The sequence below is a fragment of the Xiphias gladius genome, chromosome 15 (genome assembly GCF_016859285.1).
Source record: "Xiphias gladius isolate SHS-SW01 ecotype Sanya breed wild chromosome 15, ASM1685928v1, whole genome shotgun sequence".
NCBI lineage: Eukaryota > Metazoa > Chordata > Actinopteri > Istiophoriformes > Xiphiidae > Xiphias > Xiphias gladius.
Genome location: NC_053414.1, coordinates 12,494,887 through 12,518,837, shown reverse-complemented (window position 1 = coordinate 12,518,837; position 23,951 = coordinate 12,494,887). Strand labels below are relative to the sequence as shown.

At 39.4% G+C, this 23,951-nt stretch overlaps 2 protein-coding genes across 14 annotated transcripts in view; both read right to left on the bottom strand.

Annotated features, from left to right (window-relative positions):
* The window catches only part of inpp4b (inositol polyphosphate-4-phosphatase type II B), a 237,754-nt gene extending 231,248 nt beyond the window's left edge, over positions 1-6,506 (bottom strand). For 3 of the 9 annotated variants that reach the window (XM_040147202.1, XM_040147203.1, XM_040147199.1), the window contains exons 1-2: positions 5,895-6,133; positions 3,408-5,172 (exon numbers count right to left, since the gene is read on the bottom strand). The gene's annotated coding sequence lies outside the window, so the exon portion shown is untranslated. Of the gene's footprint in view, positions 1-3,407; positions 5,173-5,894; positions 6,134-6,165 lie in introns of those variants that run through there. The other 6 variants (XM_040147198.1, XM_040147197.1, XM_040147195.1 and 3 more) reach the window with 5 other exon arrangements.
* A 134-nt stretch (positions 6,507-6,640) lies between these two features.
* Positions 6,641-23,951, bottom strand: part of gab1 (GRB2-associated binding protein 1) — a 54,117-nt gene continuing 36,806 nt past the window's right edge. The window contains exons 5-14 of one of the 5 annotated variants that reach the window (XM_040145908.1): positions 21,148-21,376; positions 20,870-20,962; positions 19,673-20,358; positions 17,537-17,631; positions 15,708-16,008; positions 13,064-13,156; positions 11,751-11,844; positions 10,966-11,089; positions 8,605-8,733; positions 6,641-8,495 (exon numbers count right to left, since the gene is read on the bottom strand). In XM_040145908.1, the coding sequence (XP_040001842.1) occupies positions 8,337-8,495; positions 8,605-8,733; positions 10,966-11,089; positions 11,751-11,844; positions 13,064-13,156; positions 15,708-16,008; positions 17,537-17,631; positions 19,673-20,358; positions 20,870-20,962; positions 21,148-21,376 (2,003 nt within the window). In that variant the 3' untranslated portion in view covers positions 6,641-8,336. Of the gene's footprint in view, positions 8,496-8,604; positions 8,734-9,872; positions 9,949-10,965; positions 11,090-11,750; positions 11,845-13,063; positions 13,157-15,707; positions 16,009-17,536; positions 17,632-19,672; positions 20,359-20,869; positions 20,963-21,147; positions 21,377-23,951 lie in introns of all 5 variants that reach the window. The other 4 variants (XM_040145909.1, XM_040145911.1, XM_040145910.1 and 1 more) reach the window with 4 other exon arrangements.

The following is a 23,951-nucleotide window of genomic DNA, read 5'->3' as shown; positions in this document are numbered from 1 at the left end:
TTTGGTACAAACAAATAGACAAAACTGATGCAGTGCATTACAACAGCCCTGCAATACAGCCTACCTTCATCAAGGGTGTAAAGTTAGTTTTCTGTTGTAATGGCTTTAGCTGTTGTGATGCATAATTGTTTTGTTATACAAACAGGGGTTTCTAATATTACGTCTACCTTCATCGATACAAACAAAATATTAGAAGTACACTTCAACGGCGCTGTAAACTACAGGCTCCAAACTAACCATGAAGTTGAATCAACATTTCTCTAAAATAGTTTCAGTAAAAACTGAGGTTATAACTTTCATGAAGGTAGGATTTATAGAAAGACAGTTGGATTAATCTGCATTAGTTTTAGGTAGTAATATGGCACCTAATATTATATAATTAACTGGCAACCAAGTGTAGCACTGCAGAATTAGTCGATGAATCGATTAGTCAGTTGAAAGAAAAGTAATAGGTTGGACTTGGAATTGGTTGCATAAAATGGAAATTGTAATTTTTCATTTATAATTTTTCACATTTTATAGACAAAACAATCAAATAAATGACTGAAGATTTGAGGTAATTTAAAAACAGTGTCATGTTGCAATTTCATAGTTTGTCCATCAGACAGCACTTACAAATTTATTTATTTTTCCTACCTGTAAAATGTCCTGTCAATACGTGTCTCCGTCACAATTCTTTAACAACCATTTTTTCAAAAATGTGTGTTTTGTAATACATTTGTTATAAAGTAAGTATTGTTTAATCTACCTTTATGTCTTTAAAATTCTCAAATATCAATATTGGTATTGGTTACAGTCTAGTTGCAAGTGTAACCAGCAGAAGACACAATCACCCGCCACTACCCCAACAATTAATTGCACTGCCGGCCCAATGATGCCCGCTGGGGCAAACATGTATCTTGAGGAATCTTCATTTTCAACACTTTTAGTAAGTTCCCCATTAATATGAAATGCATCTGCATAATTTACTGAAGTCTATAGTGCTGACTTTTCACTCACACTAATGGTGTTAATTACGCAGGCACGTTGTTAGTAGGATTTTGTTGACAGGAGCACGATCGCAATTTCTCATTTAAATCCCTACCCGTACTGAATTTTGAGCATCAACTACACAGTTCCTTCCGTTGGTTCGGAAATTTCATATACGGCTCCCTCAGCACCCCAGGCCACCTTGCAGACTGCACCCATCAGTCCAGGCGGAGGTCCAAAAAGACAGGCTAGGCCCAGTAAAGCGCATAGGCTCCCTGATGCTCAGGAAGAGCCGCTCAGCTCGCCTTATAATTATTCTCTTGGCCCTGCTAAGAAGCCAGAAACTCTCTCCCTGCCCCATTACTCACATACTGCCAAAGATACTGCATAGAGGCTCCCCAGGCTGCACAATCGCACAACTATGACTGTGTAGGTAGAGGCACAAGTGTAAACAAACAGAGTAGGCTCAAGCTGTATTTCAGTGTCAAACATTCCCTCGTTATGACACAGAGATTGCGATTATGATGCTTTCTCACAACAAATAGCTTGAAGCTTTTAACTGAATAAAAGGATAAAATGTTTGATGGGTGCTCTCGTGTAACACATCTGCATTTGCATAAAAAGATCTAAATAAAAAAGCTGTAATGGCTACCATTTATACTGTACAGAATGTAGCATATAGTTTCCTGGGAATACAGCCATTACCGGGTGAATAAGCTCACTATGGGTTGGGACAAATGGTTCTCTCTTCTGATCCATTTTTATCACTTACAATGCTTTTGAAATGGTTGTTTCAGAAGGAAACTAGAATTACCACATCGCGGTTGTATGTCTCCACCAACCAGTCAAGTTGCAGTTTACATCCAGGCCTGCCCAGATTCATATAATATATGTTATGCAGACTTTGAAGGAATTTAATAAAAGGTATTTATTGTATCATAATTAGCATATAGTTTCTTGAGTTATGGAAAAAAAACATGTTTTGTGAGGTCACAGTGACTTTGACCTTTGATCAACAAATTCTAATCAGTTCATCTTTGAGTCCAAGTGAGTGTTTGTGCCAAATTTGACGAAATTCCCTAAAAGCTTTCTTGAGGTATCGCGTTCACGAGAATGGGAGGGATGGACAGATGTATGTACGGATGGCCAACCCAAAATCATAATGCTTCCAGCCACAGCTGTCACTGGCGTGGAGACAAAAACATATATACACATAGCAATGTTACAAGTCTGTCGCTTAAAAACATGCTGACAGCCGGGGAGATGTTCAGGTCCTCATGATCGACTATAAAATGAAAATAACCCTGGCATGGGCCTAGATGATGACATTGTCAGTAATCTAGTTCTCACACATCAAGCATATAAAACCAGCCATTCATATGAACACTGAAAAGGAGCAATTTAAAAATAAAATGAGTCAAAACTTGTCAACTGCCGTACGTTAAGCTGTCGTCCTATCAGCCACATCTGGGTAACATGAAAATTTTAAAAATTCCATTTGAAAAAAGCATGAAGCTACCCAATGGTAACATTTCACAATCTGCTGCATTTCATAGTAGCAATTATCATCCAATCCCAATAAGACAATGACATTTACTTAATTATTTTATTTACATAGCAATTAAAAAAGGTATACAGCCACTGAAATGAAAGACAGACTTATGTAGGATGGAGTGTCTATCATGATGTGGAGTACTACAGATTTATGAGAGTAGATGTGACTGTGAGGCCAGCCAGCCCATATGTTGCATTTGAGTGAACTGGAGGCCTGTACTGAATGCATAAATCTATGGTAAGTAGCTGTTGGGGGAATTATGCGCCAGGCCTGTTTTGTATCTTGCCAAGCAGAAGGAAAAAAATTAGTTCATATAGACATAAATTACCAATCCCAAACTTAAAATGGGACCGACATTGACTGACCGACCTGAATTCTCATGCACCCCCTTAAAGAGATGCAAAGAGCTACAGATGCCCAATCAGATTATGTTTTTTGCGATCGTTAATATAACTGTTTTTGCTAACCCCCTATTTATCTCCCAGCAAAGACGATAATACCTGTGATCCACTCAGGAATCTCTGAGTGTCTCTGGATCGCACAATGAGAGGCTTTAGTTTAAAAGGGATAACCAACCCTAAGACCATCTCAAATTTAATTATATTTATAGGCTGAAGCAAAATATGTATGTAAATATGCATTGAAATGTAGTCCTATAGTTATTACATATAAAAATGAGTGTGAATGAAGGGGCTAATACAGTGTTTTAACCTCAAATCACTTTTGAAGAAACCCTGTAAAGCATTCCACCAGAGGAGAGACCACCCCATTAGATAGTGTATGTTATGCAAACACAAGTGAATTTGCTCAATGTACAAACTGTGCGACAAACAGCCACATATGGACATCTGAGTTTAAAAAAGCATCTAAATTACAAACTCACGGATTTCAGGGCTCTTGTTGGCCCCGAGCATCATGCAGTAACCCAAAAGAACAGGGCCTCGGTACTCGGTATGTGAAATTCATGGTCAGGAAACTGTAAGTGTCCTTTAGGCTGCCACAGCACTGCAGAGCCTCAGACGAGAGGACATCAGGAGAAGTGACTGCACCGGAGGGGTGTGGGCTAAGGGAAAGCATATGGGCTGAGGGGAGCCAGATAGTTCTTCAAACAACAGCTCCATCTAGCGGTCAATACAGGTAAAATTAAAAACTGGGTAATAAGTGAAAATTTCGGTTTTATGTAGTGACTCTAAATTGCTGTTCCGGCCTTTTTGAGACCTTGTGGGAGATTTTGGTTTTGGGGCATCTTTCCTAACACACCAAAGTGCATATAGCTCTACGGTCAAAACTGTGGCAAAAACTAGAAATAGTAAGACCAAGGGTGAAAATAAACTGAATAAAACTTGGATGAAAAGAAGACTGATATAGCCTTTGACCGTTAAACAAAATATATTTTGCATTGAAAGATGAAAACACACCTCCCCTTTTTCTACACCTGCTTCTAAACAAAGTTTACCAAAAACACAACTTCCAGATATTTTTGACAAACAAAAACTTAGTGGCTGTTTCTAGCTTTCAATTACATTCTGTGGCCTTCCGTAGTGGATGGAGTTGCTCAGTTGTCATGGAAGCCTTTTAGTTGTTATCAAGTAACCTACTGTTGTATGCAAAAGCCTGGGCACCCCTGGGCAAATTGCATATTGTTTTGAAGTAAACAACTCCTATAGCAAGCAGACATTGAAATGAGCTTTTCTTCAAACGTTATTGCACTGTTACTTTTTTTATATCAAGAACTCAAAAATAGAAAATCATTGAACAGTAAATGTGGCATTCTAAATGTAAATGTGGCATTCTGTAGATATCTCAAGTTGTGAGACATTTTTAGGCTGTCCAATGTAAGATCTGCCCACAGAGTTTTCATGATGTTCAAATCAGGGAACTGTGAGGGCCAATCCAAAAGCTTCAGCTTGTGTTCTGAAGTACTTCAGGGTGGACTTAGAGGTCTGCTTTGTATCACTATCCTTTTGAACATTCCATCCTCTTTTCTGTTTCTCGACTGACTGAAGGACATTTGTATCCAGAATTTGTTGATATTTAGTGGAATCCATTCTTCTCTCTATCTGTGCAATGTTTATTTTGCCACTGGCTGCCACACGACCCCCGCAGAATATTTCCATCCCCGTTTTAACAGTTGGCAAAGGTGTTCTCTTCATCAGATGTTGCTCACGTTTTTCTCCGAACACACCTTTGGTCAGTGTGGCCAGAGAGCTAAATTTTTATGTCCACAGCACTTGTTTCCAAAAATGACAATGTTCAGACATTGACTTTTGTGATGAGGCAGCAGACAAGGTTTCCCTGAGATGACCCTTCCACGTAGACCCTGTCTGTGCATCAACACTGCACAGCGGAGCGATGCGCCACCCACTCCTTGTGAGAGCTAAACCTTCCTGCAGCTCCTCGCAGTCACACAGGGGGGTTTTGTTTTGTGTTTCTCTCCAGCAGATGGGCAGCTTTACCTGAAAGTTTTCTTTGTCTTCCAGATCCCTTTTCTTGACTTCCACTTAACTGCCACTTCTTAATGGTATTCCGGACAGCAACTGACCGAGGATCTGTCAGCTGCTTAGAGGAGCCCATGGTTGGAAGAGTCAAGAGGATTTATCAGCTCAGGAAGTCTCATTAGCTGACAATTCATAATTGCCTTGCAAGTCCTAAAAAGTCAACGAAAGCCATTCTGAGTGTTTTACAAGTAGAAGAGTGCTCAAAATTTTTGTTCATGCCACAATTGCCATTTAATTTCTTTCAATTGTTTTAGGTTCGTGAAATAAGAACAAAGACTCATATTTAATGTCTGTTTGCTGCAGGGCTTGTATTTACTTATTTTCACTTCAACAAAAGATGTAATTTGCCCAGGGGTGAACAGACCTTTGCACATAACTGCCATTTCCGTAGTCGAGGATAGGGCCTTTGAGGATATAAGAAACAATGCTTTGCTCTCCCGAAATCTTAAATTTATTTGTCGTTTAACAAAATTAAAGTAAATCTTTGAGTTAAAGTTAATCAATAATTATTAAGTCTAAAACTATTAAAAGGCTATTTTAAAGAACTTTTGTGCTCAGCGAATTTGATCGTTTGCCACCCTGCTGCATCAGACACACCTTTTCGCCATAAGCTAATGAGTTAGCTTTATTTACAAAACGACTCACTACTTAACTTTAATAAACAAACCTATCAAACACGGCTGTATGGGGTTCACTTTGCCTCTCATGTTCTTCATTTAGGACTTTTGTATTAGCTTACTAGTTTACTAATGCTGGGCACCTCAAAGATAGAAGTTTTTCCCAATAATACTAACTTTAACATTAGCAAGTAGGGATAGCGTTAGCAAAAACTTGGCGAAAATAAAAATACAAAAAACTTCTACAAATCTTACCTCCGGTCTGAAGACATTTCCAATTTCTTCGACGATTTTTCTATTGAAGGGGAACCAAAAAAAAAAAAAACCCTAATGTCTTCGGTGCATCGTGTAACTCATCTTTTAAGATTTTAAACTCGCCTTAAAGGCTGCTACATAATCGCTTATCAAACAAAGATGGCAGATGGAGGTGACGTTTTATAACGAGACCAATTTATCTACCTGAAATACAACTATATTAATGTAATTTTCCATAATCTTATATTTTCATATTGTATTATAATCATACCGTATTTGTCTTGCCTTTTATAGAGACCATGGTCTACTTTCACGCTTCCATCTTCGGTTTCAGAAGTCAATTAACTTCGGAAGACAGTTAAAAAACTTCAAAGTGCAGCCGTCAGAATACTTCAGTTGGAGCTGTGTATAATATTCTTTTGAGAAACTAGAAAAATGCAGAAACAGGGTACAGATTCAGTTAGGCGATATAAGACATTGCTGGAAGAATTATTGCTACAGTTTCATCCTCAGGTATTCAGATGATAAGATCACATTTGCAGGCTATGATTGGCCAGAATGTCTAAAACGTTTCTTGTGAAATGGTATCAATTTTCTAATCTGAATGTGACTAAAAAGATACACTCAGTGCACACAGGACAGAATCTTACTGAATATTTTACTTCCTATTTTATTCCCTCATCTCTTTTCAACTGTGATTTCCCAAATCATAATTGAAATTATATTGAAGAAAGACAGCACAGGCATAGGAGGTTTGATTTTATTTAGTCCACTTTTAAAATTTACATTTTCTGTCGAGATTCATTAAAAAAGATAAAGCGTCATCAGCTTTGCAGTCCATATCACAAAGAGACTGCAATAAGGAAAGAGTGAAATAGAATGAAGATGACTTAGTAGGCACATTTTTCAAATGATACATGTTAATCTAACTGATGGCAAAATATGTACAGCAATGATTTTATCTTGTGGCAGCACATGCTTGGGACTTCTGACAGAGTTCACAGGTTAGTAAAGCACAGATCTATGCAGACAGACTTTTTCACTCTCTATAAAAGACGTATCTAGTTGACTACATGAGGCAGTCAATTTCCCAAAACTGTATGCCAGTCGAATTTGAAATAAATTAAACCTAAGAGGAGCGAGAAATGAAGAATATCAATGAACTTGTGAAACTAATTGACCGGCGCTTGTCAAATTGAGCATTTTAACAGACTTTAGCAAATGTTCCTCCATTTGAATCAAGAATACTGAGCTAAAAGTGGATACGACATCCACCTGATGAAATAACTTGAGAAATAAATTAGAAGTGGATAGTTGTATTAGTTTGCATTTATATAGAGTACCTGATTTTCTCTCTGTAGCCTAAGTTTGATACCTTTGCATAACTTATAGAAAACCTGTCACGTTCTAAAAACTCACAGTAATTCATTCATTAATCACAAGTCCTGATACCACCTAAGACAGGCACAGGATTCTACCCTGCAGAATCCACATACCTTCGAGCCAAACACGCTGGATATTCCATACAAATAAAGGACACTTTTCCTGTTTATATACATAACACTTTTGTACAGTCTTTGCACTTCCATTATAACAGATTGATGCATCTCCACTTACAAAGTAAATGGAAATCAAATCATGTTCAGTGGATTAAACCTTGAGTGAATCCAAAGCTTGAATTGAGCACTTGGTTACATGTAAAATGAACGAGTTCAACTGCCTTTACATTGAAAGAAAAAAGTAATATAACTCTTTGAAATTCTGTCGTACTGGGTTATCTCAGGGATTTGGTCTGAAGTTGCCTCGGACACAGACAGTTTGAGTTTCAGCTATTCACTATGAATAAGTGAAGAAATAGTAAAACTGACTTGTCAACAGTGCCCATGGAAACTTCACCCCGCTCAAACAGGAGAAACTTAAAAACCAACACTGTTAACTGTTAGCTATGCTAACTAGTAGAGTGCTGCACTGACAAAGTATTGTGATCATGTTATCAAGTGATTTCACTTACACTCCAAAACAACATCAAACAGCATTATAATTTAAGGAAATGTTAACTCTGGATCAGCGCACCGGCCATCGAAAGTTGAACAACAGAATTAAAAAAAAATAATCCAATATAGGAGGCAGTGAATGTTCAAAGTTCATGAGTTTGCTTAAGTCAAATCCCAAGGACAAGTCCAGTCATTCCACCTACTTTCATATTGCATACAGCTTATTCCTGGCCCACACCTCTTCTTACAACTGTACGCACAGTGCTGTTCTGGGCCTGACAGCAAAGTAAACTAAAGACAGTTGAGTGGCTATGAAGCTCCACTGGCCCCTATACACTAAGGATTTCGTTGAGGTGGAACCTGACAGTTGGACTGCCCCAAACCAGAGCCACACTAGCATAAATGGCCCAAATGGGGTTGGATGGGGTTGGCAGCAGGGACAACAGGGTCACTTGGGTCCTTTGGAAGGGGTGTCTGTCTCAGTGGATTGGCGGCCATCGTTCCAGGCCTCCCGGGTGCTCTTAAGGGCCTGTGTCCGTTGCTGGTCCACAACCACATAGTCAACACGCTCATCTGATGCTGCCATGCCAGTTCCATTGCTTTTCATCTAGAGAAGGGTAACCATTTAGGTGAGTATTGAAAATTTTTCAACTTTTTCCTTCAATTGTGACTGTGCGGCTCAAGGTTTGGGGTAATAAAAGCAAATTCCTTCCTACCTTCCTAGGTGGGGTGGACTTGCCGGGGTCAAGATCCAAATCCAGGTACTCCACCTGTTTGTCTCCCTTTGGCTTCACCATGGGGCTGCTACCACCATCCGCAGTCATGGGTGGAACAAGCTTCATGTTCTACATAAGGCAGGAACAGATGCTTTTATTAAGAGAAGAGAAACACTGAAGCAGTGTCAGAGGCAGGGCCCATGTTCAAATATGGTCCTGTGTTGTCACAATAACAAAGATGTCTTTGCTAAGATTGGAAGAGGCTTGATATTTGATTTAACAAAAAGCTGGCACTTTCACAGCATGTTCTGTGAGCCCAAATTGCATTCAACACCATCCTTAGAGCGTCTACACACAGGTACAGATGGTTTGTGGAATGGAACATTTAAATAATTTAAAAAGAGAGGCAATAGAAAGGTTAATGTACAGTACTCAACAAAATCACTGTCCATGTAAACTAGTTTTCAAAACTGGAGCAAGTGGTGAATTATGGAACTATTTAGGTGAAGTTGCTCATCCATTTCTTCTTAACAATACATTTCTTTAATCAGTGAACATATTTTCATCTAGCTGGGCCCATGTCTGACAGACAGCAGGCGAGCAAGGTTTGTTCACTAATGGATGCACCACTTTGCAAATAAAGACAACAAAAATGGGCAGCAAACATCATACCAAAACTCCAGCTGCCTCAAAGCTGTCCAATGAAAAACAAATAACTTTGCAAAAGGTTATTACATAGTGCCTTTTGAATTCTTTAAAGGGTTTTGGTACTTCATCAGATTGCAGAGCTGAATAATTGTGTTAGTTTGATATTTTATGGTATTTTCCATATTTTTATATTGAATAAAGGGGTGGTGTTTTTCTGTCATCTTATCATTACATCTTAAAATTAGATTTAATTTAAGGATAAAGACCTTAAGTAGAAAAAGTCAAAATTCTGGTATTGTGACAACACTAAGGTACATTTTTGGACCTATACGCAGTGTTAATTTCAAACTACATGTGGGGTGGAATTAATAGAACTAGAATGGTGACAAAACTAGAACATACTAATTGTAAGGATAGTGATGGTATATTACATCTAAAAATCACTGCAAACTGTGTATCCAAGCCACAGTTTGTAGTTGGTGTTGGGGGCTGATAGCAGCACTGCAAGGTCTGTTCTATGTACTTGCTGAATTTCTCATCTAATGATAACACCTGAACTGGTGACCTCTGGTGTTCTGACAGGGCAGGCCATGCATGTCTAACCTGGCAACCCTGCTCACCTCCTCTATGGTGTCAAGTTCCTCCACCTCCCTCTTTACAGGGGTGATGGGGACTGTGCAGTAGAAGGACTCCTCTCTACACACAGTAAGAAGGAAGTAGTCGCAAAGGGGAAAAAAAAAAAAGAGAGTACAGCAGATGGTCAAGAACAAAATGCAGGAAAAAGAAAATGGATGAAGCCAGAACCTGGTGAAGTCAGAGAAATGAGGAACTAGGGAGAAAGAAACTAACATGAGTGAAGAAAGAACACGAAGTCAGCAGACAATATTAAAGCAAATGTTGGAAAAATGTAAACAAACTGTTACAGCAAGAAAAATAGGAAAATGGAACATCTAATACCCAGACTGTAAGAGAAAGTATCCCCGTTGACAGAAATGTTATCCCATCAGTGTATAGCTGATGTACCCAGTATTATTCTGCAGAAATGAAAGTGGCTGTAACTGTACAAGTCAATTGTACCTGTTTCAGCAGCATTACTGAATGACTAGAATAAACCTCAACTTGATTCCATTTCAAGCACTGCACAATTAACAAAATGGATCTTTTGAACTACAGTAAGGGTACTGATTTGACAAAAACAAGCATTCCTTAAAGAACACAATACCTGAAAAGCAAATGAACAAAAACAGAGGATAAAGAAAACAGAACAGCACGACAAGAGGAGGCTGCAAAGAAAGGAGTTAAAGTGGCGAGGAGTCCATCTGCAGCAACCAGTAATTTTTTCCAGACTAACGTGTGACTTAGGGAGAGGAGCAAGGACTGGAAATGGGATTTTTCTAATACTTTCTGTACAACAATTACAGCTTAACATTCTAGGTTTCATTGTGTTCAACCCTAAAAACTTCTGTCTGCCACATACAAAATCTGCTTCTTCTGTATTTATGGTGTATCTGTTGTGAAGACTGTCTGTGATTTCATACGACTACGAGCAACATGGATTCAAGATACCACAAAACGAAAAACACTCCACAATAAAAATCAAATTAGACTTTTATCACATTTTTTTCTGTAGCTTTGATTATCTGAGATTTGAGAAGTAAAGAAAAAAAAATAATCAAGCAACTTCTTATCAGAGGATAGTTATGTGTTACATACTGGTTCATCTGTGGACATATTAGAGACCATGGGTACATAATTCTCTTCACAGTCCTCGGAGTCAGTGCTGGAGGCCATGCTATGCACTGACGGGGGTCTCGCTGGCATTGGAAACCTAGAGAGACTGAGCAGCATTCACAATGTTTACACACCGACTTCCAGGCAAATACAGTCTCTGGTGAGCACAAAATATAATACAGACATAACAGCCACAGCTATAAACCACTGCAGCCAAAAGAGTCCCTGCAGCACTAAGCACAGAAATAGACCTCATCCCAGATAAGCCAACAAACTGCATTCAGTATAATGTAGCTCTGAGGCAGATCCCAGGTCTGTTCGTATGTGCAGTGCTACTTGGGTCACAAAGTAACGACAATAATGCATGAATTGTTAGTGCCTACTTCTTTAGTTAACTGTATCCACTACAAAAAGGCATGTTCACACTAAAAGAAAATTGGCCCACTAAAGAGAAGAAAACCTCAATTGCATTTTGAGATGTGTAGCATCTCAGAAGCATCAGCATGAAGTGCAGCAATTTATTTACATTGTCCCATGCCCTGTGTTTCTCTGAGAAGCAACATTTTTCTCAACTTTGAAGAAGCCATCAAATCTTCCTGATAAGAATTGAGGCACAGTGCCTCCTTTGAGACAGCCTCACCACTTGACTTTAAACTAAAAATAAAAAAAATAAGGCTCATGGTAAAGCAGAGTAGTGTGAACATGCCCTTAGTTGTTAGCAAAATGTAAATTTACGAAAAATCCTGCAGAACATTTTAGATACTTACTCCCGAGCGAATGAGCGTGTGACAGGCGAGCGGACAGGCGTACAGGGCTCCTCCCATTCTGGCAGTGGTTTGATCTCCAGTGGAGCGGGTTTTCCTGAAGCAAGGTACACATAGTCAGTCACTGCTTAAGACACATACTTAAGATACATGTACCGTATGTAAGGATGGCAACGGTAAACAACAAAAACGTATATATTGTTAATTAACCTGTGTTCATAATATCATGTTGCATATCATAAAATAATTTCAGATCAAACTGGAACAGATGACTGCATGATGAATTTACATGTAATCAACATCATTATTTTCCACTTTTACTTTGAAAAACAAAAATTGAATTTATCAGTACTTATTTTGAACAATTACAAATGGCTGAAAATTGTATCTACAAAACTACCAACAATACAAAAATCTGTGAGAAAATCCAAGTTGTAAAATGCCATTTGTAGCGCAACTCTTTCTAGTGTCATTATTTATGTTATTCAAATTTGTGTGCACTATAAGACCTCGCGTTATCACTGCAGAGCAAGTCGTAATAGATGTTCACCATAAATGGTCTTTACCTATGGCTTCAGTCACAGAAGTTGGACTAAAAAAATTGTAAAACTACACACTTTATGCAGAACATAGCCACTGCCAGTACATGCTGTATGCACACAAGCAGGAGAGTGGATATGGTCATTTATGTGATGAAATCACTGTTCAATTTCCTGCTGAAGAGCTATCTACTACTTTCCAGACCCCATGTGACTGTTTTTATGACCATAATCCTGTTGTGGCTGCTACATCTAAACGTGCGTTTCGGAAGCACAATATGTTATACTGCAAACGTAAAACATAAAAAGAAATGTTTGGGAAGAGAAATGTTAGTAACTTATTTGGTTGACTGCATACAAGAAGTAACATCAGAGTGAGGGGATATTTAGGTAAGGTGGTAGTAACAGTTAAGTTTTAAATGTATGTTCACGAGCTCTAAAACTGTAACAAGTGCAATCCACCATGCGTGAGGTGCACACCCATCCATCCCGACAAGGATTTAGAACATTACGACTCCATTTAATATTTTTTAAACCTATTTGGGTACCTCTGGATGGATGTGCGCTTCACAGGAAGTAAATATTAAGGTACATTTTCACTGATTCTGGTGTGCACACAAATAATCTCTTATAGAACCAACAGGCCTGAGAAACAAGAGAAATCCGACAGTACACTACTTACTAACATGCAAAGAGTCAAAACAAAGTAGAGTTTGGACAGGTCAAAGAATGGAAAGTTTTCAGATACACGATGGCATTTCAGTGTGGAGTACCTACCCTTGCGTCGTCCCCTTGGGAATTCACCTATGGTTTGAGAGTCGGTTCGCTCTAAACCGACACCTTTTGCTCTTATTATTTTAGGACTCTGACCTGATTGGTGAAAGAAGACTTTGCTTATTATAAAATTTCTGGTAATCACAACAGTTAAGCCCTACTATAAGAACTATTCTGCCATGCAAAGCAAAAGATGAGACTTTGCTGAACAACAAAACTACACCCTCAAGTACACCCAATCACCTTTTTGTGCAGCAGAGTTATCAAGAGGATGATTGTCATGACAACAGCAGACCCATAATGCCCAACATGCACCTCACTCCATGCACCACGGCTTCCCACACAAAGACTGACATCACAGCTGTGCATGCACGATGAGCAGTGTATTGAGAGTATACTGAGAAATCATGTGATGTTAAGAAGAGCACAAACAAATCTGAAGAACAGCGTAACTTGCTGATTAGGCACATAGCTCCTTTTACATTACTGATTACAACATTAATTAATTAATTTCAATGGAATCACAAATAGTGTTAATAAAATGAAAGCCGTTGGCTGGCCTTGACCACAGTTTAACAACGTATACGGCCGAGATAAGCAAAGAAAGAAGTGCACAATATATGAATATACTTTAGTTGGTAGTGAGTACATTTAGTCCATAGTACAGATGTATTTTGCATGGCTCACGGTAAATAAAGAAATTAACAATATCCAAGGAGAAATCAAATGCGCATGTAGTATTCTACTTATTTCTAAAAACATATTCATCCATACTCTCCGCTTCAAATGTAACATATCAGAATAAATACCTCATATAAATGCTTTTGAATATTGATGTTACTCATTAATGTATAGTAATCTTAAATTCCAGTCTGATTATCATACTTCATATTCTGAACTCACTGTGCTCTATGCTGGTTTAGGTGCTATTTCTAATAAAAAATGCAGCTAAAAGCAGATCAAAGTATCTTAAATCCAAGAGCCAAGTACCCAAGCAAACTACATTTGTTGCCAGGGGCAATGGGATTGAGGGCAGAATCTATGCTATAATAATATCATACAGCACCTTTCAAATCATCAATTGCAAAAGGGCTTTAAATAGCATAAAAATACATCAATATGATGCCATCAGAATCAAAAGATTAACGCGAGTGTTTGCAGATGTTCCAACAACAGTCAAATAAGATGCTATTTTAGATTATTTTTAAAGTGAACAAAGTAAAGGGAAAATCAGGAAAATATGACGGAGAAAGAACAAATGATAGCGAGAACAGCTAAAAATGACAGGGCCAAAATTACAAATAGGCAGTATTTTTTACCCTCATACTTTTGGAAATGATGGAACACAAACTTCTATTCTACATCCAGTAGGTCAAGAACTGTAGCCCTAAATCTGAAATACAGTGGTATCTCTCCCATATACTGTACCAAAAATTCTATTTTTTTTTAAGGGCTGAAGTTTTAAAGATGCAACAAGACTGAGCATACACAATAATGCTAATCTTAAATTCATGAAATTTTGTGATAACTGTCCAATACACCACATACCACAAATAATTTAACATACAGACTTTTCGACTTGAAACCTCTGCTGTAGTGTCCCCTGTGCCAAAATAATCACAAACTTTCCAGATTGAGTGTGCATGAAAGTTTTATGAGTACTGAAGAATCTGAGCTATGGCTCTTTTTTTGAAACATGACCAATGCCCTGTAAATGGTCGGCCTGTCGTAGAGCAGTCAGATGATTTGGAGTAATAAAAATCTTTTTATAACTTTTAGTCATGATAGTCCAGTGATAATGCACGGCAAATCTGGAGTTGACTGGCTCAAAGGTCACAGAAAAAAAGACCTCATGTCATGCATGGGAGGATTCCCCACTGGGAGATGTAAAACTCCATAACATGTTCTATTATCCTTACTGACAATAACAGCCCCAGCTTTTGTTTAACTTTGTGATTACTCTCTGTCTCCTTGTCATTCTTCAACTCTCTTTCTCTCGTTGCCCATTACTCAGCCTTTCAATCTGCCCAGATTGTAATTCCCTTTGCTATTAGGTCTTTCATCAAAGAGCTCCATTCAGATGAAGGGAACAAAGGGGACGGAGGTGACCACTCCGAGCTTCGGTCTCTCCATGGCACAGGGACCAGCCCCCTCCAAAATGGTGTACAGGGCCTCTTGAGCTTGGCACAAAAGTGTTTTTGACAAGAAGCTAACAGTGTTGGATGTAAGAAGATGTAGCAGTCACTAAACTAATTCATCAAAAGGTGAAATACGCTGTTCAAGGACAGGCGCAGAGGAAGATGGTGGTATTTAATACATCACACAAACCAAGGGAGACAAAATGAGAGAGAACCTTTTTCCACATTAATAATGGCAACTAAAGTATGATAAAGAAAGACACTGTTTTGACAGTTGTTTGAAATTATGGCTTTATGGACCATGAGCCAGCACTGTGAGGATAGCAGCTGAGTGTAAGACAGAGCACGGACAGTTGTTGCATTAGTGAATACTGAGCATACTGAAGCAAGTTAAATGCAAGAATAGACTTCAGCACACATCGAACCCGCAGCACCAACATAATAAGTCTGCAGAACATTTACAAAGCAAGTCACAGCCACACATGCATGCGAGCCTATTATCCGCTCACCTTTGCGATCAGGTTTGAGATTTCTGTCCACAGGTGGGGGCTGGCAGTCACTGAGCATTGGCCTACGCGGAGGGGTCTTGGGACTTGAGCGGAATCCCATGTGGGCGGGCGGGGGGACCTGCTTTCCCAGAGAGGAGAACTCCATGGTGCTCGGAGTCATGGGCACATAGTTTGGTTCGTGCATTGGCTCTGACAAACTGCCTGAGTGATGATGTGATGGGGAGTTGGCACTCATGGGTACATAGTTCTGGTCTACCTCCTCCGTGGACTGGCTACCCACTGGCATCATTCCTTTGTTTTTCTATGGGTGATGAGGCATACATACATGTTCACAAACAAAAAGAGACACAACATGTGTAAGGCTGCCTCTAAAGCGGAAAAATAAAATGATGTGGCGACAGCGAATCAATAAAGGATGAACTAAAAGAAACTAACAATACAATAACATACAAATAGGGGGTTTTTGATAGTGGCCAGCATATATCACACCACCAAAAAACTGAGATGTTGCTGTTAGATGCTCAGGAGCAGTAGGAATAACAGGAAGCAAAACTGCTAGCAAAAACAAGAGACTTAGCTGAATTTCACATTCTCCTGAGCAAATAAGCTCAACAGAATCCAACAAATAAATTGAAATAATCATGAGAGTAGCTGAGTGTAATAAAGTATTCTTTAATCTTTGTCTATATCAAGCAGTGTAATAAAAAAAACTGCTGTATCTGGTATGTCCATCATCCTATATGTTTTCTACTATCCACAATAAAGTGAACTAATGTCATTTTATGTTTCTATCATTAGCCTTGACGCTAATGTGGCCAGTACATAGTTACATTGTTTCATTGGACTCTTCTCTATCTCACAAGACTGTAGTCACTGATTTGACTTTGCATTTCAGGAATGTATACAATAGTGTGCCTGTGCACAAATGTTAAAAGTAACAGTTGACCTATGCTTTTTTATTCCCTGGAAGGGAAATTGAGCACACAATACCATTAATATATTAGGCATCCCCTGCCAACACTGGATTTTTTTTCTGTCTTTGCTCCATGACGAGCAAGGATAGGAATGCAGCCTTAAGGCCAGTTTATACCTCTGCATAGAATCAACGCCACAGGTACAGCATAGGTACAGTGTAAGTACAGTGTAGGTGCAGCGTAGGTGCAGCGTAGGTGCGTACCCTGCACCAGAGCCTGATGTGCACCTCCCTCGAAATGTAACTACACTTCACAGAGACGCAGACGGCAACAACTGTGATTGGACCGCTCATTCATGTCTCTCCGTGGCCGGGCCTGCACAGAAAATTCACCTCCTCCTTCTGCCTCAACTGGTTCAGTGGTCATTAACACCATCTCCTTCGATATCATCTCTCTATTCTGCATTGCAGTAATTTCAATAAAGGTAACTGTTGATCAACATTTATGAGCTCCAACTCCAACATGATCCGCTCAGTTTCAGTCGCCATTGTTTGAAATGCACAAAGAAACTCAACACAGTGGCGCTGTAATGGCAGTGCAAAGTAGACACACCAGCGCACAAGTAAAAATTCTAACAGCAGCATAGGCTGCTAGCGAAGGCTCTGCATCGATCCTATGCAGAAGTATAAACGACCTTTATAAGGGACAGCAGGGTATTGCAGAAAAGTCTTTGCTGTACACAGAAAAAAAATTATTTTCTCATTCAATATTGGGTGCATTTGAAAATGTCTTGTCTCTAATATAAAAGACTGATATTCAAGATCGACAATCACAACATGAATGTTTCCCTTTAAGATGTCTGCCTTTTCTTAAATGCATAACAGGAATCAACAGTATTATGAGTTTATCACTTACGAAGTAGCTGTTGAAACTTTCATTGAAGTCAAACGAGCAGCTTTTGTCAGAGGGGAATGATCTAGGAATGTCATAGCAGTCCTGGGATCCAAAATCTGCAAAAAACGTATCAAATTACCACATATACAAATTACTGCAATATATACTGGAAGTTAATGGGATAAATAGAGGTAGTAATAGTTGTTCAGCATTTCTTTGTTTTATCTGTAGAACAAAACATCTAATATTACACCAGACTTTCCATACCAGAGCTAAATGCCTTAATTTCAAGCCATTCTATGCCATAACATAATCCTAATGATTTACAAAGTGGAAGCCTAATTCAAATATGTGATGTCATGACTCTGCAAAGATTCATTTATTCAGTGGGACAGAGCTCTGCAACTCTATGTGAGGTCTCTCCTGTGAGGTATATTATTATTATTTTTTGCATTCTCATTATGCACTGATGCAGTTGCTAATGCATTTCATTTTCAGCCTCAAAAACCGCCGCAGTGCTAGGAAAAGCTTGTACAGCAAATGAGTGTCAGCTGAGGAAGACTAAGTGGGGTAAGACCACAACTACGAATAATTAATATGAAAGATGGCATTTTTGTGAAATACCTTGATTGCAATCAAATAAATCAATAAAAATGTGTTTCAAATGGGTTAGGTGAAATCCCATGCATTTTACAGCACAAATAATTAACTTATGCCGGCTTAATTTTTGTTCAGTGGTTCTTTACAGTGTATTTTCATTTGGTTCCCCTTACAGCCTGGTCTGTTCATCTGTCATCAAGCTGCAGAGTAGAGATCAATCGTTAGACCCAGTCTCATGGTCATCAGATGAACCTGGGATATTCACTATTTGTCCAATGACTGCTAGTTTGACAGCTTTCAAATGTGTTTAGCACAGGTAAGACTGACTACTGAGTTTCAGCAAAGAGTTAAAACTATTGGTTCTAGTAAACATTATCTGGCGCCTAAACCTTTTGTAATGACATTTATCACCACAAGAGGGAGGAGTAAGTGGAAGAATATACTATTTTGTGTCCATCTTTACTCCAAAAGTCTCTCTCGTCCTGTCAGAAAGTTGTGTTCTATTTATTTTTAGCCTTTCTACAAAAGATGTTGTGCATTGATTTAAAATGTTTGCTGTTAAGGTAAACTTTCATTATTAGAACTACTTATTTTCTAATTTTACTCAACTATTATAATAAAACGCCTCTCTTGTCTATTCACAAAAGCTTCTCATTCTCTGATTTGTCAGATTTTAGTAGAATCTTCTCCTGATTAGATACGTAGTATGTGATGATGGTGCACAGAAATTGACGTTATGTGATATGGACTGAACACCTACTTTAATAGATAATACAATGTTTTAAACATCACATGAATGTGTCTTGTGTTGTCAGATTTAGCAATATGGGTAGAGGACAGCACCAATGCTCCAAAGGTTAGTCACGGTATAGTACAGTATGTGCACAACAAGAAAGGTACTACTGAATATTAGCCAAAGATATCTGTGGTAAGTGAGGACATATGGAGATGATAATGTATCTTGCTTGCTTTTAAATTTTATGACTGAGTATTTTAACCAATATACACCAATCAGCCACAACAATCAAACTTGTAATTGGATTTAATGTTGTGGCTGATCTGTGAATGATTGTTATTGCTGCAAAAACCATCATCAAGTTCCTTAATCATTGAGACCCTGAAAGAATCTGCAGAAAACTGACTGTTCAGGTCTGATAAGCTTTTGACGATTTGAATGGATTGTGGACAGAACAGAAGACTAAAGGTGAAAACAGGGACTGCAGCTGGAAGAAAACATGCCAAGAGCTTCGGTGATGTCTCTTGTCATCCATCAAAAGAAAGTGAAAAGGGTACTGAATGCCAACATAAAAGCTGTGCAAAACCCTCATATGGCTGTTTATAATGTGTCTAGATGATGAAAAATAGCACTACACATAAAGGTCAGAATTTTATAGAGGAAAGTGTGTTTTTTTTTTAATGTGTCCTACACCACACCATATTTAGATTTTTATATTTCAGGATCATAAAGCATATTTTCTTATTACATACTAGTTTTCAATGTACAGGAAATCTCTACTCCAACAGCAAAAAAGAAAAACAAAATTTCCAAACACGAACCTTTGCGGAGGCGCAAACAGTCCACAGTGCCAATAGTGTTGCTGCGTAATGCCTTATTCCCAGCACTGGTTGGCACACAGTAGTTCCCATCCGTCTCTGAGGCTGAGCGGGGCACACAATAGGTGTCCGTAGGTGAGCGCTCAGCTGGGGGTGGTGGGGGTCCTGAAGTGGAACTGAGCGAAGGCTTGGGTGGTCTGGGAGGGGGAACTACATCACCCGCACCCTCTGAGCCTCCTACCCCTGTTGACGATGACAATGTGCGGGGCACCTGGTAGGTACAGTTTGCGCCAGGTGTAGGTGGGATATCATAACTGATGGAAAGGTTGCGCATCTGTGTCTCCATTGAGGGCTTCCGTGATGGTGTGTTAAAGACATAAAGCTCAGAGGCATCCCCACTATCTGGATGGGCTGGAGGGGAGGAGGCTGACTTGGGAAGCAGGACAGTGTCCTGGGAATAGCTGCGAGGGAGGTGGTAAAGGCCGCTGTCAGTCGACAGCGAGGCACCACGTGATGGAGGTGAGTCGTAGATGGAAGAGGCAGAGGCAGGGGCCGGGTGCTGTGGAAAGAATCCGTTGTGCGAGGTGTGTTTAGCTGATGAGGTGGAGGATGTAGGCGTGCGGTGAGAGGGGAGGTTGTCATTCAGGTCTGTCTCTGAAGAGGTAGACTTGGAACACTCAGCATGGGCTCTGAGAAGAGAACACATATAATACATCAGAGAATTAAACAGCCACAAAAAAAATACACGTTGATTTAGAGAAGTTAAGAAATCCACACAGTTGTGGTAAAACTGCACAGCACTGTTTTCAAGCCGTCGTTAGTAGACTAAAGTTACATTCAGACACCTTTTATCACTAATGTTTGGCAAATCTTGCCATATAAGCATCTCTTTTTGGGGAAAGTGGACTACTGAGGTTCTCAGTAGCTGTTGGGTAATTTCTAAACATGCAAGCAGTGACAAAATCAGTATAGTGTTAGGTAAGGTACATCTCAGTCAGTTTTGATCTAGAAAAATGGCTAGTTGCTGTAGATTAAAGCATCTCTATTCAGCATTAATAATCATCTATCAAAGCCATGTAAATCTACAGTAGAGTGTATGACGTGTTTGTGTGTCTCTGTTGGTCTGTATTGTTTTTTTTAATATACATGTGTAGCACTCCACACAAGCAGGCAGTTCCAGCTAAATGGCTGGCCACTCACAGAGTAGCCTGTGGAGGAAGAGTCTTGCTCTCACACTCCTCCAGGAGCAAATACTCCTGGTCTCCCTCCAATGGAGAGTGAAGCTGCACTGAGCTACACACACCACACAGCAGAGACAAGGGCAAGAGTGGCAGTACAAATGAAATGTACAAAAAGAATAAATGGGCTGAGACAATGTACAGAGAGAAGCTTACATCACAGTATAACACTCCAACAGTGAATATGGAGACTCATAAATACAATATACTGTAAACATACATTCACACAAACAAACTCACCTATTGGGTTCAGGCTTTTTACTCTCACAGTTGACTAGCCACAGGTAATCCTGAGGCTCCTCTGAACTGGACTGAGAGTCCAGGTGTCGCACACTGACTGGCTGGTATGGAGGAGGCACGCTGGATAGCACTCCTGCTGCTGGACCAACAATATTACCCAGTGCTGGATGTGGGGGGGTATCCACTACCAGGCCTCCGATGGCTGACTGGTGAGCAGCTTTTGCTGCTTCTGGAGGAGAGAAACGAGAAGACTGGGATTAACTTCTCCTAAGACTGTTTACGTTATGTCTCGTCATCTTTTGTATATCTATCCATGTGTTCCCCAAAACACTGAAGGTCAAATACAATACAGGGTTCTCCAGAACTGACTATGGAGGAGGCGAGTTACCGCGACTGAATTAATGATCACCTCCGCTAACAGCGGACGAAATTAATACACTTTTACGAAAAGAAAAAAAAACTAACCTTCAGGAGTAAAAAGCAGAGGTGCCATTTTGCAAAGCAAATGCCATATAATGAATGAGTGAGGTTATTGTTTACACTCTAATCTGGTGACTAAGTTGATCACAATAAATGAAATACCATCACGATCCCTCAGACTCAGATCAGCAGATGACAGTGAATGACTGATCAGGTTTACACACTGTACAGTGGGTTTGTAGTAATTAATCAGGACAGCACAAAGCACTCATTTGATTATCAGTCAGATATTCACTTTATGTAAAATTGAAATTAGATATTCACCAGTTGGACTTGTATAATCTGAATTGAAAACATCATTTCCTTTATTAGTTTTAGATGGACTTCTTCTGAATGTATTTCATTAAATCCAGTGGACTCATTTTACCAGACTAATTTCTTATTTTCGGGCTTCTTACATTGGATTTATTACCTTTGTGTGGATCCTACTATAATCCTGAAGTTGGATTATAACTAAATTGTTGTATTTTTGTGTTTGTACTGTTCCAACTTCTTGGCTCCTACTGAACCCCCAGTCCCCATTGAGACAGTGCAGGTGATATTGTTACTGATGATATTAGGCAGAAAGTAAACAGTAAGCTCTGTTTGCTAATGTCAACTCTGGCAGAGTAAACTTAGACCCAAGCTGTTTCCTAGCAACCCAGTTCCAATGTAACAGTCTATAATCACCAGCAGCATTTTGACTGACCCTACATCAACTTTACATCTTTATAATGTCCGAACTTGAGGGGTTTGTGTGTGTAGGCTTACTCTGATGAAACAACTACTCGAGGAGAGATTTCGGATCTCTCTTTGGAACAGCTCTCTATACTCTGTTTATTTAACTCCACCCTAAATTAAAGCTGTTAGCCTGCAGCTACAACACAGGGTAACCCTTCACAACTGATCCGGCAAGCCGCAAACTATAACCTCACTTGGGAAGATTTCCTGGGAGAAATAAAACCTTTTTAAAATATAATATACAGTCCAGCTTGAGGTGAGGGATGTGATGTGTGTGATATGTGTGATATATGTGACACAAGATTCCTTAAATAACATTGGCACTGACTGCTGATAAAGTTTAATCTCAATTCAGTCATTGCTATGAATTTACACGAAAAAACGCCATTATGAGCAAGTATTTTCATCTTCCTTTTCACGTCAAAGACATACACACACGAAACCTACTTAAAAGCTTCACTTATCGTAAACAGTCTGTATACTGTGTTTGACTTTAAAATCCCAAACACTCAGAATTACCTCAAGGTCTCTGCTTTGAGTTTTCGGATATCAGTCCTTTTCAAACCTTTCTACTCAAGCTGATTGTTGTACTGTACTCTGAGCCAAGATGGCTAATGCCTATGCTGGGTGAAATATATTCTTTCGTTCTACATCTTTCTACTTTTTTCTCCTTTTGCACAGTTCTCCTCCCACTCTCTTCTATAACTGCCATGGTTGCTTTCCAATGCAAGGTCCTCTCTTTCTCTTCTTTTATAAGTCAGTTTCTCTCTTTTCATGCATCATTTGCTCCTCTCTTCTCTGCTATCTTCTTCCCTTTTTCCCATTTGTTGGTTGAAGGTTTAAGTGCTGATTCACTCAGGAAAAGGGAAAATCCCCTCTGCTCATACTCATCTATACCTCCTACACTGTCTCTCAGAGCCTTCGTTCCCCAGCCCTCCTAATGTTCTCTCCTCTAATATCTGCCCAGCTGTGAAGCACTCTAGCATGACCACACACAACAGAAGAGTAGGAATTGGGTCTCACATGCAGAGAAGTGTAAGCGGCCGCAAAAGGGAGAGCCAAGGACATTATTTTGTTTCTTCTTGAATAGTCTTACTTTTTCACATCAGGTTTTTAACAGCTAGTTTCAATAATTCTGGAGCAAAAGTGCCATGAATGTTGTTATCGGGGTTGCCCTGGAACACTAGCTATGTACTTGAGGTGGAGGCATAGTCACAATACTGTGGAGAGGACGTCCTTGGAGCAGCATAATTAGTGACTCAGTTGCCAGGTTTAAAAAGTATATTCTTGTCCTAAAAGAATCTTAGTGGCATGATATGCCAGGCAGTATATTAGTGCAACTATTTTGCCAATTCTTATCACACTAAAATGCTTACAAATTTAGATGAGGAGAGAGAGAAACCATTGAGGACAGGGATACAAATAGCACAGCTTGCGATTAGGCCCAAAGATAGAAAGACATAAAGGGAAACAAGAATATGTAAACGAGATAGAATGAGAACCAGATAAGAGAGAAAACACGAAAAAGAGGCTGTGAGACCGACAGGCGCACAATGCTTTGATTATCCAGTACTGGGAACAAGAGTAACGTGAGCCTCAACACA